This window comes from Rhinopithecus bieti, unplaced genomic scaffold (assembly GCF_001698545.2).
Source record: "Rhinopithecus bieti isolate Rb0 unplaced genomic scaffold, ASM169854v2 scaffold_18354, whole genome shotgun sequence".
NCBI classification, from domain to species: Eukaryota; Metazoa; Chordata; class Mammalia; order Primates; family Cercopithecidae; genus Rhinopithecus; species Rhinopithecus bieti.
This window is the reverse complement of record NW_016809835.1, coordinates 1,113,516-1,129,050: the sequence shown is the minus strand read 5'-3', so window position 1 is coordinate 1,129,050 and position 15,535 is coordinate 1,113,516. Positions and strand designations below refer to the sequence as shown.

The window sequence follows — 15,535 nt, the reverse complement described above, 5'->3', positions numbered from 1 at the left end:
TTAAAAATTAATATGGAACTACCATATAACTCAAGAACTGAACTCCTGGGTATTTATCCCAGAGAAATAAAAATATATTCTTACATAAAACACCGTACATAAATGTTCAGAGCAGTTTTATTGGTAATAGCCCCACATTGGAAACAACACAAATACAGATGTCCTTCAATGGGTGAACGGTTGAAGAAACTGTGAAATAAATCCACACAATACTCAGCAGTTAACAAAAGAGAGAGAGAGTATGAATTATTAACATGCAATGACCTGAATGAACTTCCATTTATGACGGCTATGAAAAAGTTAATCCCAAAAAGTTATGTATTGTGTGATTCCATTTATCCATTTACATAACATTCTTGAAATGACAAAATTACAGAGTTGGAGGACAGATGAGTGATTGCCAAGAGTTAAGAAGCGGGTAGGAGGAAAGTAAGCAAAGCTATAAAAGAATACCATGAAAGATTCTTGTGGTAATGCTCTGTATCTTGACTGTAACATCCTAGTGTGATACTGCACTGATTTTACAAGATGCTCCCATCTTGTAAAAGCTGGGTAAAGGGTCCGTGAAATATGTCTGCAATATTACTGTTATTGTTTTGAGACAGGGACTCACTCTGTTACTCAGGCTGGTAAAGCACAGTGACGCAATCACAGCTCACTGCAGCCTTGAGCTCCTGGGCTCAAGCAATCCTCCTACCTCAGCCTCCTGGGTAGCTGGGACCATAATGTGTGCACCACCATGCCTGGCTAATTTTTTTTAATTTTTATTTTTTATAGACACGAAGTCTCACTATGTTGCCCAGGCTGGTCTTAAACTGCTGGGCTCAAGTGACCCATTTACCTCAGCCTCCCAAAGCGCTGGGATTACAGGCGTGAGCCACCGTGCCCAGCCATGATACATAATTGTGAATTATATATTCACAATTGCAAGTGAATAATATTCTCAAAATAAGTTTTTTTATTTTATTTTGTATTTTTGGAGACAGAGTCTCACTCCATAGCCCAGGCTGGTCTCAAACTCCTGGCCTGAAATGATCTGCCTGCCTCGGCCTCCCAAAGTGCTGGGATTACAGGCGTGAGCCACCGCGCCCCGCCAAGAAGTTTAATTTTTAAAAAATAGAAGAGAAACATCAGTAAGCAATTGCTATTTAGAAAATCATGTTAGCCAGGTATGATGGCTCATGCCTATAATTCCAGCACTTTGGGAGGCCGAGGCAGAACTGCTTGAGACTAGGAGTTTGAGACCAGCCTGGGCAACATGGTGAAACCCCATCAATATAAAAAATATACATGTACAAAAATTAATTTTACAAAAATCTAAGAGAAACATCATATATACATATATGTACACCTACATGTGTGCGTGTGTGTGATGGGTTATATATATCGTGGGTTCACATCGTGTATATATAGGACGTGAACCCACTTTTGTTAAGGAGTGAAAGAACATGCAACTCTTTTATGTTTGTAGTGTGCGTATACACTCCTAACACAGCTTTACACTGAAATGTTAACAGTGATTACCCCGAGGTCGGGATTACTGGCGTCGGGGGAAAGGACTACATGTATACAAGAGGGTGGATGGTATATCACAACTGTAACTTTTTACTTTATATACTTTATCATTTAAAATGTTCTGAGTACATAAGTAAATTATAATTAATGTTTTTAATATTCACGTGACAGCATTATATAAAGCATATGACAATTTAAGAACTTTCTAGAGTCCTAATTACATTTCAAAGAAAATGCATAAAGGCTTACCGGCCACTGTTCCTCAGTTGGTGTACCCAAAGTTTCAAATATTCTTGTTAGCTGATCGAGGTCTGAATCTCCTGGCAAAAAAGGAACCTGAAAGAAAGTAAGAGGGAGACTTTTCAAAGTGGGGGGTTTTGTTTTTTTCTTCTTTTTTTTAGAGAGACAGTCTCGCTCTGTCACCCAGGCTGCAGTGAGTGATACGATCCTGGCTCACTGCAACCTCCTCGTTACAAGCGATTCTCCTGCCTCAGCCTCCCGAGTAGCTGGGACTGCAGGGGCACGCCACCACGCCTGGCTAATTTTTGTGTTTTTAGTAGAGATGGGGTTTTGTCATGTTGGCCAGGCCAGTCTATCTGCCCACTTTGGCCTCCCAAAGTGCTGGGATTATGGGCATGAGCCAACACACCGGACTTCGAGGTGGGTTTTTTTTTTTTTTTTTTTTGAGACAGAGTCTCACTCTGTCACCCAGGCTGGAGTGCAGTGGCGTGATCTCAGCTCACTGCAAGCTCCACCTCCTGGGTTCACGCCATTCTCCTACCTCAGCCTCCCGAGTAGCTGGGACTACAAATGCCCGCCACCACACCTGGCTAAATTTTTTTTTTTGTATTTTTAGTAGAGATGGGGTTTCACCATGTTAGCCAGGATGATCTGGATCTCCTGACCTCGTGATTCGCCTGCCTCAGCCTCCCAAAGTGCTGGGATTATAGGTGTGAGCCACCAAGCTCGGCCTTCGAGGTGGTTTTTGATACTTGTTAGACAAATACTATAAATTTAATAAGAAAAACTAAAAAACTCTGCAACAAATATTGAAAATTTAGTATGAAGTATATTGGATATGTTATTAGATCCTGCCACTGCTAACCAACAAAACAGCGCCTTTACTATGCATTTTATTCACTCCAAATTTTAATAAACACTCACCATATAACAGACATTGTGCTAAGCCTCAGGAATTAAAAGAGGAAAACAAGACATTCCCTGCCCTCCCCTGAGGTGGAGGTGGTAAGCAATGCTGATACACATAAACAAGCATTTACAATTCGGTGTGTTGAGTAAGTACAAGATCTTAGACCACACTGAAAGAGCACCTAACTTATTCTCGATGGGTCAGGGAAGGCTTCCTAGAGCAAGTGGCATGAAAGGTGAAGGATGAATAGGAGTTAGCCTGAAGAACAGTCTAAGATGGAAGAAGAAAACTATTCTAGCAAAAGGCAGGCACAAAGCTGAGAAGGAAGAGAATACACCAATCATATTTATGCAATTTCTTAAACTCTTTCTTTGAAGAGGTGTAAAGGCAAACTTCAGAAGAGGACAAATAATTACAAGTTAAAAATTGGTAACCTTCATTAGAACCTCAAAAAAATAGGTGAGCTGATGAGACAGGGTCAATATCCCTGCTATTCATAGAGATTACTGTCCAACTCACTCTCAGACATCTATGTAAATATATGAAAGATATACTGTGAACAGTAATGGCCTCCAGCACTGTTAAGGGCCTTGGAACAGTTTATAGACTCACTGAGAAGACATGACATTAAGTATCATATCTCCAACATTTTGATTATTGTCGACTCTTACCAGCAAAAACAACAAGACAACCAACCCCAGTGCCAGTTATCAATGTACTGCTTTTCAGTTCCAAATTCACCTTTTTTACTTGCTTCGTGAAAATGGTTTTGGGCTCTTTAAATATTTTTCCCTTGTCAAAAAACATGCTTTGTCAGTAGAGGATGATGGAGAGACAGTACAGGAAGGAAAAGGTTTTGCTTCCTGGTTCCAGTTTGCTTGCTCAGCTGACTCCTGCAGCACCCACAGGTTCTCTAGTACCAGGCTTCTGCAGCATGGGCAGAAAGGGCAGTTTCTCCAGTGCTGTTCCTACAGTGCACAGAGGCCAGCTGGCCCCTACTTCACACTGCCAGGCAGTTTTCTAGCAGGGTGCTTCCAGAGGGACACCTTTCCCCAGTACCCTAGAGCACAGATTGCCAGCCCTTTCTAGTAAGCAGATTTCTAGCAAGTCTCACCAGCAAAAAGCAACAGTAATTTCTCTGCCTTCTGGTGAGCCACATATGCCGTATTCAACTGGATCTAGATCTCAGCCCTGGGGGCAGTCTTCCCTGGGTGATCTGTCTTGGCCCCAGGGGTTAGTGGTGGTAGGTCCTTATATCTGCTATTCCTGTATTGTTAGAGTTCTCCTAACTTATTTGTCAATCCATAACTCCAGTCCCCCACTATAATTAATACTTCTTCATATTGTATACTTCCCTGATCAATGTATGGTTTCTATTTTCTGACTGGACCTAGACTTAGTATAATTCCTAAAGTATATAACACTGTATTATTATATTGTGTATATTAAGTATACATGAAAAATAGAAACTAAAAGGATGTTGGCTGGGTGTGGAGGCTCACACCTGTACTCCCAGCACTTTGGGAGGCCAAGGTGGATGGATCAGCTGAGGTCACGAGTTCAAGACCAGTCTGGCCAACATGCTGAAACTCTGTCTCTACCAAACATACAAAAATTAGCTAGGTGTGGTGGTGCACGCCTGTAGTCCCAGCTCCTCAGGAGGCTGAGGCAGGAGAATCACTTAAACCGGGAGATGGAGGCTACAGTGAGCAGAGATGGAACCACTGTACTCCAGCTTGGGCGACAGAACAAGAATCCATCTTTAAAAAAAAAAAAACACACAAAAAACTACAAGGATGTTAAATAATATTACAACTATTTTTAGACATGCTAATTTCTTCTTATACCCAAAAGGATTATCTTATCTTTTGTCTTTTGTAGGGCACCTGTACCCTCACTTTGCAGGCCAAATTGTGGACAAGCTTGCAATTTTAAGGATTGGTGTGCTTTTGTATGACGTAAAAATGAAACTAAGCTGTCTTGATGTATGGATTTTACACCCCAATTTGAACAAGCCTATATAAAAACATTTATGAGAAAAAGTAGGAAAATCTGAATACAGACTTAAATTTATTGAGGAATTAATGTTCACTTTTTTCAGATGACAATGGTATTGTGGTTATGATTAAAGAATCCTTATAGATGGCCGGGTGTGGTGCCTCACTCCCGCAATCCCAGCACTTTGGGAGGGTGAGGTGGCTGGATCAATTGAGGTTAGGAGTTTGAGACCAGCCTGGTCAACATCACGAAACCATTTTTACTAAAAAACACAAAAATTAGCCAGGTGTCATGGCGCATGGCTGTAATCTCAGCTACTTGGAAGGCTGAGGCACGAGAATTGCTTCAGCCTGGGAGGCAGAGGTGGCAATGAGCTGAGATCACGCCACTGCATTTCAGCCTAGGCGACAAAGTGAGACTCTGTCTCAAAAAAAAAAAAAAAAAAAAAAGATTCCTTATAGAGAAAAATACCGAAATGTGGATAAAATTACACGTTTAGGATTTGTGGCAAAAATATCTAGTGTGGGAGAATACTGATAAAATGGGTATGTTTGAAACTTTTGAAACTGGTTGATGAGTACAGATAGAGGCTCATTTTACTAGTCTTTGCTTTTGCATGTTTGAAAATACCCATACTAAAAAAACTTTTTCCCTAAAGAAAGAGCTGCTTTGGAACTTAAACCGTGTGTCTAAAATGACTTATTAAAAAAAAAATAAATAAATAAAATAAAATAAAATAAAATGACTTATTTATATTAATACATGAACCCTGTTAAAGCACTGAATAGTACTAAAGACTTATAATAAAAATTGGTTCTTTGACCTATCATCTCCCTCTCATTTTTGATAACTATGTAACTTTTGCTCAGTACAGAGCCAAAATCCCCTTCTTATACAATGTGGTTTTCCTAAAGGTAATGATTTCCTAGCCTTCCATTGCCAACTCCTAACGCCCGCTCTTTGGCAACATGGTTTACATATAAGCTAAATACTCCAGTTATTAAATATCAATGTCTATATGACTAAACCAATCATATTCATCAGTCCCGCCCTGTTTTTTTTTTTTTTTTTTTTTTTTTCCTGGAAGCCACCCCTGCTGAAGTCCTCACCCCAACTGCTCCAATCTGGACTAGCTACTCTCCAGACCTGATGCATACCTGCTTTCTCAGAACTTTCTTTCACTATTAAATGAGAATTTGAATTGCCTCTTTCCTGTGTTGAATGTTATGTTCCCTGTATCTCCTGTCTTCCTGTTGGTTTACTCTCTGCAATGTCCACCTCCTGCATTCAAGCGCTCAGCCTCCCAAGTAGCTGGAATTACAGGCGCCCGCCACCGCGCCCAGCTAATTTTTGTACTATTAGTAGAGAAGGCGTCTCACCATCTTGGCCAGGCTAGTCTTGAACTCCTGACCTCAGGTGATCCCCCCGCCTCAGCCTCCCAAAGTGCTGGGATTACAGGCATGAGCCACCGCGCCTGGCCCTAAACTTTGTTTTTTTCGAGACAAGGTCTGTCACCCCTAATTCAGTGTGAATTTTTTGGTTTTGTTTTTCTCCTGTGCTGTCTCTGCACCAGCTCAGTTCAGCTCCCCAGCCTTCGCTGCAGCCTCTTCAGCCTGCTGGCCACAAGTGTGCCCTCTAAAGGCCCCAAATGCCCTATACACACCAGGTGGAGAGCGCGGAAACGCCTGCAGAGCCGAATTAAAGGTGAACCCCAGCCTGTTGCCCAGGCTGGAATGCAGTGGCACAAACATGGCTCACTGCAGCCTCGATACCCAGGGTCAAGCAATCCTCCCACTTCAGCCTCCCAAGCAGCTGGGACTACAGGCATACATTACCATGTCAGGCTAATTTCTTGATTTTTTTTCTCTCTCTCTCTTTTTTTTAGACAGTGTCTTGCTCTGTCAACCAGGCTGGAGTGATGTGTAACGATCTCACCTCACTGCAGCCTCATATTCCCAGGCTCCAGTGATCCTCCCACCTCAGCCTCCTGAGTGGCTGGGAAAAAAGGTACTCAATATCGTGCCCGGCTAATTTTTGTATTTTTGGTAGATACAGGGTTTCACCACATTGCCCAAGTGGCTCTCAAACTCCTGAGCTCCAGCAATCCACCTGCCTTGGCCTCCCAAAGTGCTGAGATTACAGTAGTGAGCTACCCCGCCTGGCCTAGATGTAAATTTCTGACGTAATAAACTGTAGTTACCCTCAGAGCTAACTGAAAATATGAACAGGCAAAGAACTGTAGGTTGAGCACCATTTTCCCTCACAATGTGAAGAATTCCAGAGTCTAGTGCTGCTGTTGAGAAGGCTCATGCCATTCTTTCCCCCTAATACTTTATTTTCTTTTCTATGTATGCTACTTTTCCTCTCTGTGGAAATAAAATATTTTCCTTATCCCTTCGTATTCTGAAATTTCACAATAATGTGTCTTGGTACAAGTATTTTTTTTCATTTATTTATGCAGAGCCTTTAGAATGCTTTAAAAAAAGTTTTCTTTGTAATTTTCATAATTGTACTCTTTTTTTTTTCTTTTTTTAGATGGAGTTTCACTCTTGTTGCCCAGGCTGGAGTGCGATGGCGTGATCTCAGCTCACTGCAACCTCCACCTCCCAGGTTCAAGCAAATTCTCCTGCCTCAGCCTCCCAAGTAGCTGGGATTACAGGTGTGTGCCACCAAACCCGGCCAATTTTTTTTTCTTTTTTTTTGAGATGGCGTCTCACTCTGTCGCCCGGGCTGCAGTGCAGTAGCACGATCTCGGCTCACCGCAAGCTCTGCCTCCCGGATTCACGCCATTCTCCTGCCTCAGCCTCCCGAGTAGCTGGGACTACAGGCGCCCACCACCAAGCTTGGCTAATTTTTTTGTATTTTTAGTAGAGACGGGGTTTCACCCTGTTAGCCAGGATGGTCTCAATCTCCTGACCTCATGATCTGCCCATCTTGGCCTCCCAAAGTGCTGGGATTACAGGCGTGAGCCACCGCACCCGGCTTAAACCTGGCTAATTTTGTATTTGTAGTAGAGACGGGGTTTCTCCATGTTGGCCAGGCTGGTCTCAAATTCCCAGCCTCAGGTGATCTGCCCACCTCGGCCTCCCAAACTGCTGGGATTACAGGCGTGAGCTATGGCACCTGGCTTCCTAATGGTACTCTGCATGGCACTTTTAGTCTGACGATTCACATCTAGCAATGCTTCACTATTTTGAGATTTCCTACCCTCCATTTTCTTTGTCTTCTCTTGGTACATTTTAGAATCAATCCTGGATCAATCTGTTAATTTTATCTTTTCTCTACTATAGTCCATCTATCTTTTTATTGAGACAGGGTTTCATAATGTTATCCAGGCTGGTCTTGAACTCCTGGGCTCAAGAGATTCTCCTGCCTCAGCCTCCCACGTAGCTGGGACCACAGGTGTGTACCACTGTGCCTGGCCATCTCTTTATCTTTTGATTTTACTTATGAAAGAGTTTTGCAGCTTACTTTCCCATTCCTTTCGCTGTTTTCATTTGCCTTTGGCTTATCCTCTATTTTTAATATTTCAAGTATCTCTTATTTGTTTCCCTTTTAAAAAAGTATGGTGTGGGCCGGGCACAGTGGCTCACGCCTGTAATCCCAGCACTTTGGGAGGCCAAGGCAGGCGGATCACAAGGTCAGGAGTTCGGCCGGGCGCGGTGGCTCAAACCTGTAATCCCAGCACTTTGGGAGGCCGAGACGGGCGGATTACGAGGTCAGGAGATCGAGACCATCCTGGCTAACACGGTGAAACCGCGTCTCTACTAAAACTACAAAAAACTAGCCGGGCGAGGTGGTGGCGCCTGTAGTCCCAGCTACCCGGGAGGCTGAGGCAGGAGAATGGCATGAATCCGGGAGGCGGAGCTTCCAGTGAGCTGAGATCCGGCCACAGCACTCTACCTTTTCAAATGAGCGCAGGGACAGCTTAAAATAGGACAAAGAGTATGGCAGAAGAGTACTATTCTTTAGTCTGCATGTCATTTTCCTTATAACTTTAAACATGATTCCAGCAACAATGCCAATGGCTAACAAATTTCCAAGTATGTTAACAGGTTCACAATCTCTAACCTGTCGACTCTCAACTGCTCTCTCTCTTCAGTTGCTTTTTCAATGGAGTGATCAGTCATAATATTTGGGCCTATGGAATTCTGTTTTCTTCTTGGTCATGAATGGATTGTGGTGGCTTATATATTCTCAATGTGATTTCTGGTATACTCTTGTTCATGTAAGTAGCAGAGCTATCATGCCAGCTGATTCATAGGACCCCCTGTTAGCACTGTGATTCCCATATTGCCTTCCAAGTTTGAATGTGGGGGTTTCTTCTACAAATGCCCACTGGGTACGTTTCTCAAAATGATACACAGAATTTGCTGCTTTTTTTTAATTTTAAGAGATTGGGGTCTTGCTATATTGTCCAGGCTGGCCTCAAACTCCTGAGTTCAAGTGATCCTCCCACCTCAGCTTCCCAAGTAGCTGGGACTATAGGCAAGAGCCACCACTATGCTTAAACTAAACATTTTTAGTTTAGTGCTTTTCTCTTCGGTGTACAGAAGTTGTTCCCTGTGTTCAAGGAGATAAAGCTATTCAATCTTGGTTTGAATTTCTTTAAATACATATGGCTTGAGGAGAGGGAGAGCAGGGATTGGAATATGGAGAGAAAAAAACTCCCAGCTTCAGAAGGATTCCCCAATATCCCTTTACCTTCATCATTCATAAGCGCTAGTCTTTCTAGAGATCTAAACATTATAGCTAAAGAAAGGTTCCAAGGCCGGGCGCGGTGGCAGCCTATATCCCAGCACTTTGGGAGGCCGAGACAGGCGGATCACAGGTCAGGAAGATCGAGACCATCCTGGCTAACACGGTGAAACCCCGTCTCTACTAAAAAATACAAAAAACTACCAGCGACGGTTGGGGCGCCTTTAGTCACAGCTACTACGGGGAGGCTGAGGGCAGAGAGGAATGGCATAACCCAGGGAGGCGGAAGCTTGGCAGTGAGCGAGATCTGGCCACTGCACTCCAGGCCTGGGCAACACAGTGAACTCCGTCTCAAAAAAAAAAAAAAAAAAGAAAGGTTCCAAGACAGCATCTTTCTCTCTGGTGAGGGGAAGTAGGGATTTTTATTTACTGTAAGATGATGGTTCTCAGTACAGAAATGCTGTAGTAACATTGTATCCGTTCTGTTCAACAGAACTAAAATATGGTCTCACACAAGGTTTAAGTTTACAGAGTGGTAGCTGCAGTTGGTTGGTATACTTATCTCCTAAACGCATACTTAAAACACCCCCAAAACAAAATACCCCTCGGCAGACAAAAGTTTATCTTGAACATATTTAATTATTATAGAGCTACTGCCATATTTACAAGTGAATTTCTATGTTCTATGAGTATGAAACTATCACAACAAGTTCTTATTGTCCCTAAATGGGAATATTCTCATTTCATATTAACATTTAAAAATGCTGATTTGGGCGGGGCGCGGTTATAAGGAACATTTAAAAATGCTGCATTGGCCGGCTCAGGCCTGTAATCCCAGCACTTGGGAGAAGGCGAGACAGGGTGGATCACGATCAGGAGATCCAAGACCATCCTGGCTTAACACGGTTGAAACCCCCATCTCTACTAAAAATACAAAATTAGCCGGCACTGGTGGCGGGTACCTGTAGTCCCAGCTACTTGGGAGGCTGAGGCAGAGAATTGGCGTGAACCCAGGGAGGCGGGTTGCAGGTGAGCTGGATCGGGCCACTGCACTCCAGCCTGGGCCACAGAGCAAGACTCCGGTCTCAAAAAAAAAAAAAAAAAAAAAAAAAAAAAAGCTGATTTGGCTTTTTTAAAATGTTGGACTATTTGTAGGCTTTTTGTTGTAAGCATTGGTAGGACAAGATTCTTTTTTTTTTTTTTTTTTGAGATGATGCAGCCCTGCTCTTTCGCCCAGGCTGGAGTGCAGTGGCACGACCTTGGCTCATTGCAACCTCTGCCTCCCAGGTTCAAGCGATTCTCTTGTCTCAGCCTCCCAAGTGGCTGGGACTACAGGCACCCGCCACCACACTGACCTAATTTTTTTATTTTTAGTAGAGATGGGGTTTCACCATGGTGGCCAGGCTGGCCTCGAACTCGTGACCTCAAGTGATCCTCCTGCCTTGGCCTCCCAAAGTGCTGGGATTACAGGCGTGAGCCACTGCACCTGGGCTAGGACAAGAATTCTTATACAAACTGTAAGAACAAGTAACTGCAACAACAATATTAAAGTGTGTACATTAATTTAGACTTACCCTTAGAAGTAACTCTGCTAATATACAGCCAACAGCCCACATGTCCACACCCACACCATACATCCTAGCTCCAAATAGTAACTCAGGGGCCCGATACCACCTAAAGAACAAAAAGAATTAGTATCATTTTAGCATGAAATTATCAAAGCACTTCTTAGAGATGAATGATCCTTGTCTGTTTTTAAAGTCAATCCCTTACTTTAAGGACTACATACCATACTCTTTCATGAAGTTTTAATACTCTTGCAGTTCTCTCTTTTTTCTCCTACATCATCAGTCTTGTTTTCTACTAGACCTTTCCCAGCAATGTACAAACATACTAGTATTTTTCCAGCCTTAACCTTATCTGGACCCTACCTCCCCTAACAAGTGCCTCCTCATTCTCTGGTTAGTTCAAAGAATTGTCTATTCTTACTATCTCCAATTTCTTTTCTTCCATCCTCTCTTAAAACCTTTTCAGGCCGGGCGCGGTGGCTCACGTCTGTAATCCCAGCACTTTGGGAGGCAGAGGCGGGCAGATCACGAGGTCAGGAGTTTGAGAACAGCCTGGCCAATATGGTGAAACTTCATCTCTACTAAAAGTACAAAAATTGGTCGGGTGTGGTGGTGCATGCCTGTAGTCCCAGCTACTTGGGAGGCTGAGGCAGAAAAATCACTTGAACCCTGGAGGCAGAGATTGCAGTGAGCCGAGATCACGCTACTGCACTCCAGCCTGGGCAACAGAGCAAGACTTCGTCTTAAACAAACAAACAAACAAACAAAACAACAACAACAAAAACTTTTCAGGCTAGACACGGTGGCTCACGCCTGTAATCCCAGCATTTTGGGAGGCTGAGGTGGGTGGATCATGAGGTCAGGAGTTTGAGACCAGCCTGGCCAGCATAGTGAAACCCCATCTCTACTAAAAATGCAAAAAATTAGCTGGGTGTGGTGGCAGGTGCCTGTAGTCTCAGCTATGTAGTCCCAGCTACTTGGGAAGCTGAGGCAGGAGAACTGCTTGATCCCGGAAGGCGGAGGTTGAAGTGAGCAGAGATTGCCCACCAGCCTGGGTGACAGTGCGAGACTCTGTCTCAAACAAAACACACATACACAAGAACCTTTTCAATCAGGCTTTCATCCTTACCATTCCACCAAAACTGCTCTTATCAAGCTTATCAGTCATGTCCACACTGCTAAATCCCATTATCAATTCTCAGAGTCTTCATCTTAATTTGATTTACCAGCAGTATTTGATTTATAGATAGAGAAAATATGAGAAACTGGTAGATGAGAAAGCACCAGTTAACAATGCTCTTGTACACGTCCCTGTTTCGAGTTCCTGAATGATGAGCTTAACTCTTCTAGCAATTACATAAACAATTACTCACATCGCCTACTTCCTCCTCAGGGCTTAGGTGATTTATACTCAGTGACATCTGTTTGGAAGAAGGTGGCAAAATAATTTAAAATAGAGAATGTGGGGCCAGGCACAATGGCTCACACCTGTAATCCTAGAACTATTGGAGGCTGAGGTGGGAGGATCGCTTGAGTACAGGACTTTGAGACCAGCCTGGGCAACATGGTGAAACCCATCTCTATAAAAACTTTAAAAAATTAGCCAGCCATAGTGGGGTATGCCTGTGGCCCCAGATACTCGGGAGGCTGAGATAGGATGATCGATTGAACCCAGGAGGTCAAGGCAGCAGTGAGTATTGTTTGCACAACCACACTCCAACCCGGGCAACAGAGTGAGATCCTGTCTCAAAAAACAGAAAGAAAAAATAGAGAATTTGAAAATATTTGCAGATCCTTAAAAGGGTCTTGGAAATTAACAAAATGCCATTGGGACAAAAATTATAAAATCTATCATTCCTATTTAATGTGATTTTCTGTTTTACACATCAAAATACAAATGGAAATATAATTATCAATATGAAAAATTCAAATATCAAGACATTGCTCTGTTGAGAGAATTTTCCTTTACATAGAAGGATACAGAATCAGGACTGACCAACATAATAATAAACATGGGTCCAATAAATCAGATGATTAGGTAGAAGAATAGCCACTGAAATTCTAGATTATCTAACTGAAATGTAAAAGTATAAATTGTTCCCATTTACAAGGTAAATGTCTTAGGATTGAGCTAAACTCTGTCTGAAAAAGGGCTGTGTATTTTTTCATCGTGGTAAAGTATACCTAACATAAAAATGGCAGTTTTTTTTTTTCTGAGAGGGAGTCTTTCTCTGTCGCCCAAGCTGGAGTGCAGTGGCGCGATCTCAGCTCATTGCAACTTCTGCCTCTCGAGTTCAAGCAATTCCCCTGCCTTAGTCTCCTGAGTAGCTAGGATTACAGGCGTGCACCACCACACCACGTCCGGCTAATTTTTTTGTATTTTTAGTAGAGACGGGATTTTACCATATTGGCCAGGCTGGTCTCGAACTCCTGACCTCGTGATCTGCCTGCCTCGGCCTCCACAAGTGCTGGGATTACAGGCGTGAGCCACTGTGCCTGGCCAAATGGCAGTATTTTTTAAGAGGATATCTATCAACAGTGATTCCTTAACTCTGCCAAGATATTTCAGAGAAGCCAGTTGATTGGCTCTCCTACACATGTAGCTTTTAAGGGATTCTTACCTGGTTACAACCTGATGTGTATAAGCTCTATTGGGGCTCCCAAAAGATTTGGCTAGGCCAAAATCTGCCAGTTTTAGAACTCCATTTTCATCTAGCAACAAGTTGTTTGGTTTCAGATCCTATATGACAGAAGTTTTAAACAAACAAATAAGCAGGGTAGGGGAGAACACTGTAGTGCTACATTTAGTTGGCATAACTTTAAACTTAGCAAAAACAGGGTAACACCTGAAATCTAAACAATCAATATTTTTTCCACTGATATAAAATCCCATCAAAGCAAAACTGGATTGGTTATAATATATAACCTTGGTAAGGCACTTCATTTCACCAAGCCTCAATTTACATACTTTGTAGAGTTTCTGTGAGGATTAAATCTGATATTTTCTGTAGTCTAGTGTAATAACTGGCTCATAGTAGGCACTCCATAAATGGTTCCTACTACTAATTTAATAATAAATATGAACTTTCATAATATACATTTGTTAATGTATAAGAATGAGGATGACATTCTTCAAAATCTATGCTAAAAGACATCAGCAACAACCTAAAAGGATTCCAAACTTACGATATGAGAATTACTAGTGATAAATTATATACATATATATATATATATTTTTTTGAGATGGAGTCTCGCTCTGTCACCCAGGCTGGAGTGCAGTGGCACAATCTCGGCTCACTGCAAGCTCCGCCTCCCGGGTTCACGCCACTCTCCTGCCTCAGCCTCCCGAGTAGCTGGGACTACAGGCGCCCGCCACCTCGCCCGGCTAGTTTTTTTGTATTTTTTAGTAGAGACAGGGTTTCACCATGTTAGCCAGGACGGTCTCGTTCTCCTGACCTTGTGATCCGCCTGTCTCGGCCTTCCAAAGTGCTGGGATTACAGGCTTGAGCCACCGCGCCCAGCCATAAATTATATATTTTTAACTATCTAAATAGCTACGTAGCTGTTTAGGTAAATAGCTACGTAGCTGTTTAGGTAAATAGCTACCTAGCTGTTTAGGTAAATAGCTACCTAGCTGTTTAGGTAAATTTAGGTAAGTAGCTAGCATCTACCTAGCTAAATTACCAGCTTTGTTCTAAAAGCTGAATGTTCCCACTATTTCATAAACTGTATTTTGTACCTTGAATTTCAGAGCTACAAGAAACATTACTTTTCTAGTTGTATTTTGGCATTGTATGAGTTAATCCATGACAATCACTATAACTATATTTTTTCCCCACAACAACACTGTAGGGCAAAGAATACTGAACTTAAAGCCAAAAGACCTATTTTCTTTTTTTTTTGAGACAGGGTTTCACTCTGTCACCCAGGCTAGAGTGCAGCGGTGAGGTCTCAGCTCACTGCAACCCCTGCCTCCTGGGCTGAGGTGATTCCCTGACCTCAGCCTCCTGAGCAGCTGGGACTACAGGTGCGCACCACCACACCCAGCTGATTTCTGTATAAGTTTTCACTATATTGCCCAGGCTGGTCTAGAACTCCCGGGCTTGAGATATCTGCTTGCCTCGGCCTCCCAAAGTGCTGGGAACACAGAAGTGAGTCACTGCGCCTGGGCCAAAACCCATGTTTTAATACTCTGTCCGTTATCAGCAGCCAACCTTGAAAAAAAATATAACCATGGCCAGGTCACTTAGCAACTTAGCTCTTCATCTATTATAAAATGAGGGGACTGGGGCCGGGGCCGGGCGTGGTGGCTCACGCCTGTAATCCAGCACTTTGGGAGGCCGAGGCAGGCAGATCACGAGGTCACGAGATCAAGACCATCCTGGCTAACACGGTGAAACCCCGTCTCTACTAAAAATACAAAAAAAAAAAAAAAAAAAAACAAGGCTTGGTCCCAACAGCCTTTGGTCCCAGCTACTTGGGAGGCTGAGGCAGGAGAATGGCGTGAACCCCAGGAAGTGGAGCTTGCAGTGAGCCAAGATCACACCACTGCACTTCAGCCTGGGCAACAGAGCAAGACTCTGTCTCAAAAAAAAAAAAAAAAAAA

The 15,535-nt window shown here is 43.0% G+C and overlaps 1 protein-coding gene across 1 annotated transcript in view; it reads right to left on the bottom strand.

Moving 5' to 3' along the window:
* Window positions 1–15,535, bottom strand: part of CDK7 (cyclin dependent kinase 7) — a 50,655-nt gene that overhangs the window by 6,397 nt on the left and 28,723 nt on the right. Inside the window, exons 7-9 of the mRNA XM_017890614.1 lie at window positions 13,551–13,669; window positions 10,936–11,035; window positions 1,765–1,851 (exon numbers count right to left, since the gene is read on the bottom strand). Coding sequence (XP_017746103.1) covers window positions 1,765–1,851; window positions 10,936–11,035; window positions 13,551–13,669 — 306 coding nt within the window. The remainder of the gene's footprint in view (window positions 1–1,764; window positions 1,852–10,935; window positions 11,036–13,550; window positions 13,670–15,535) is intronic.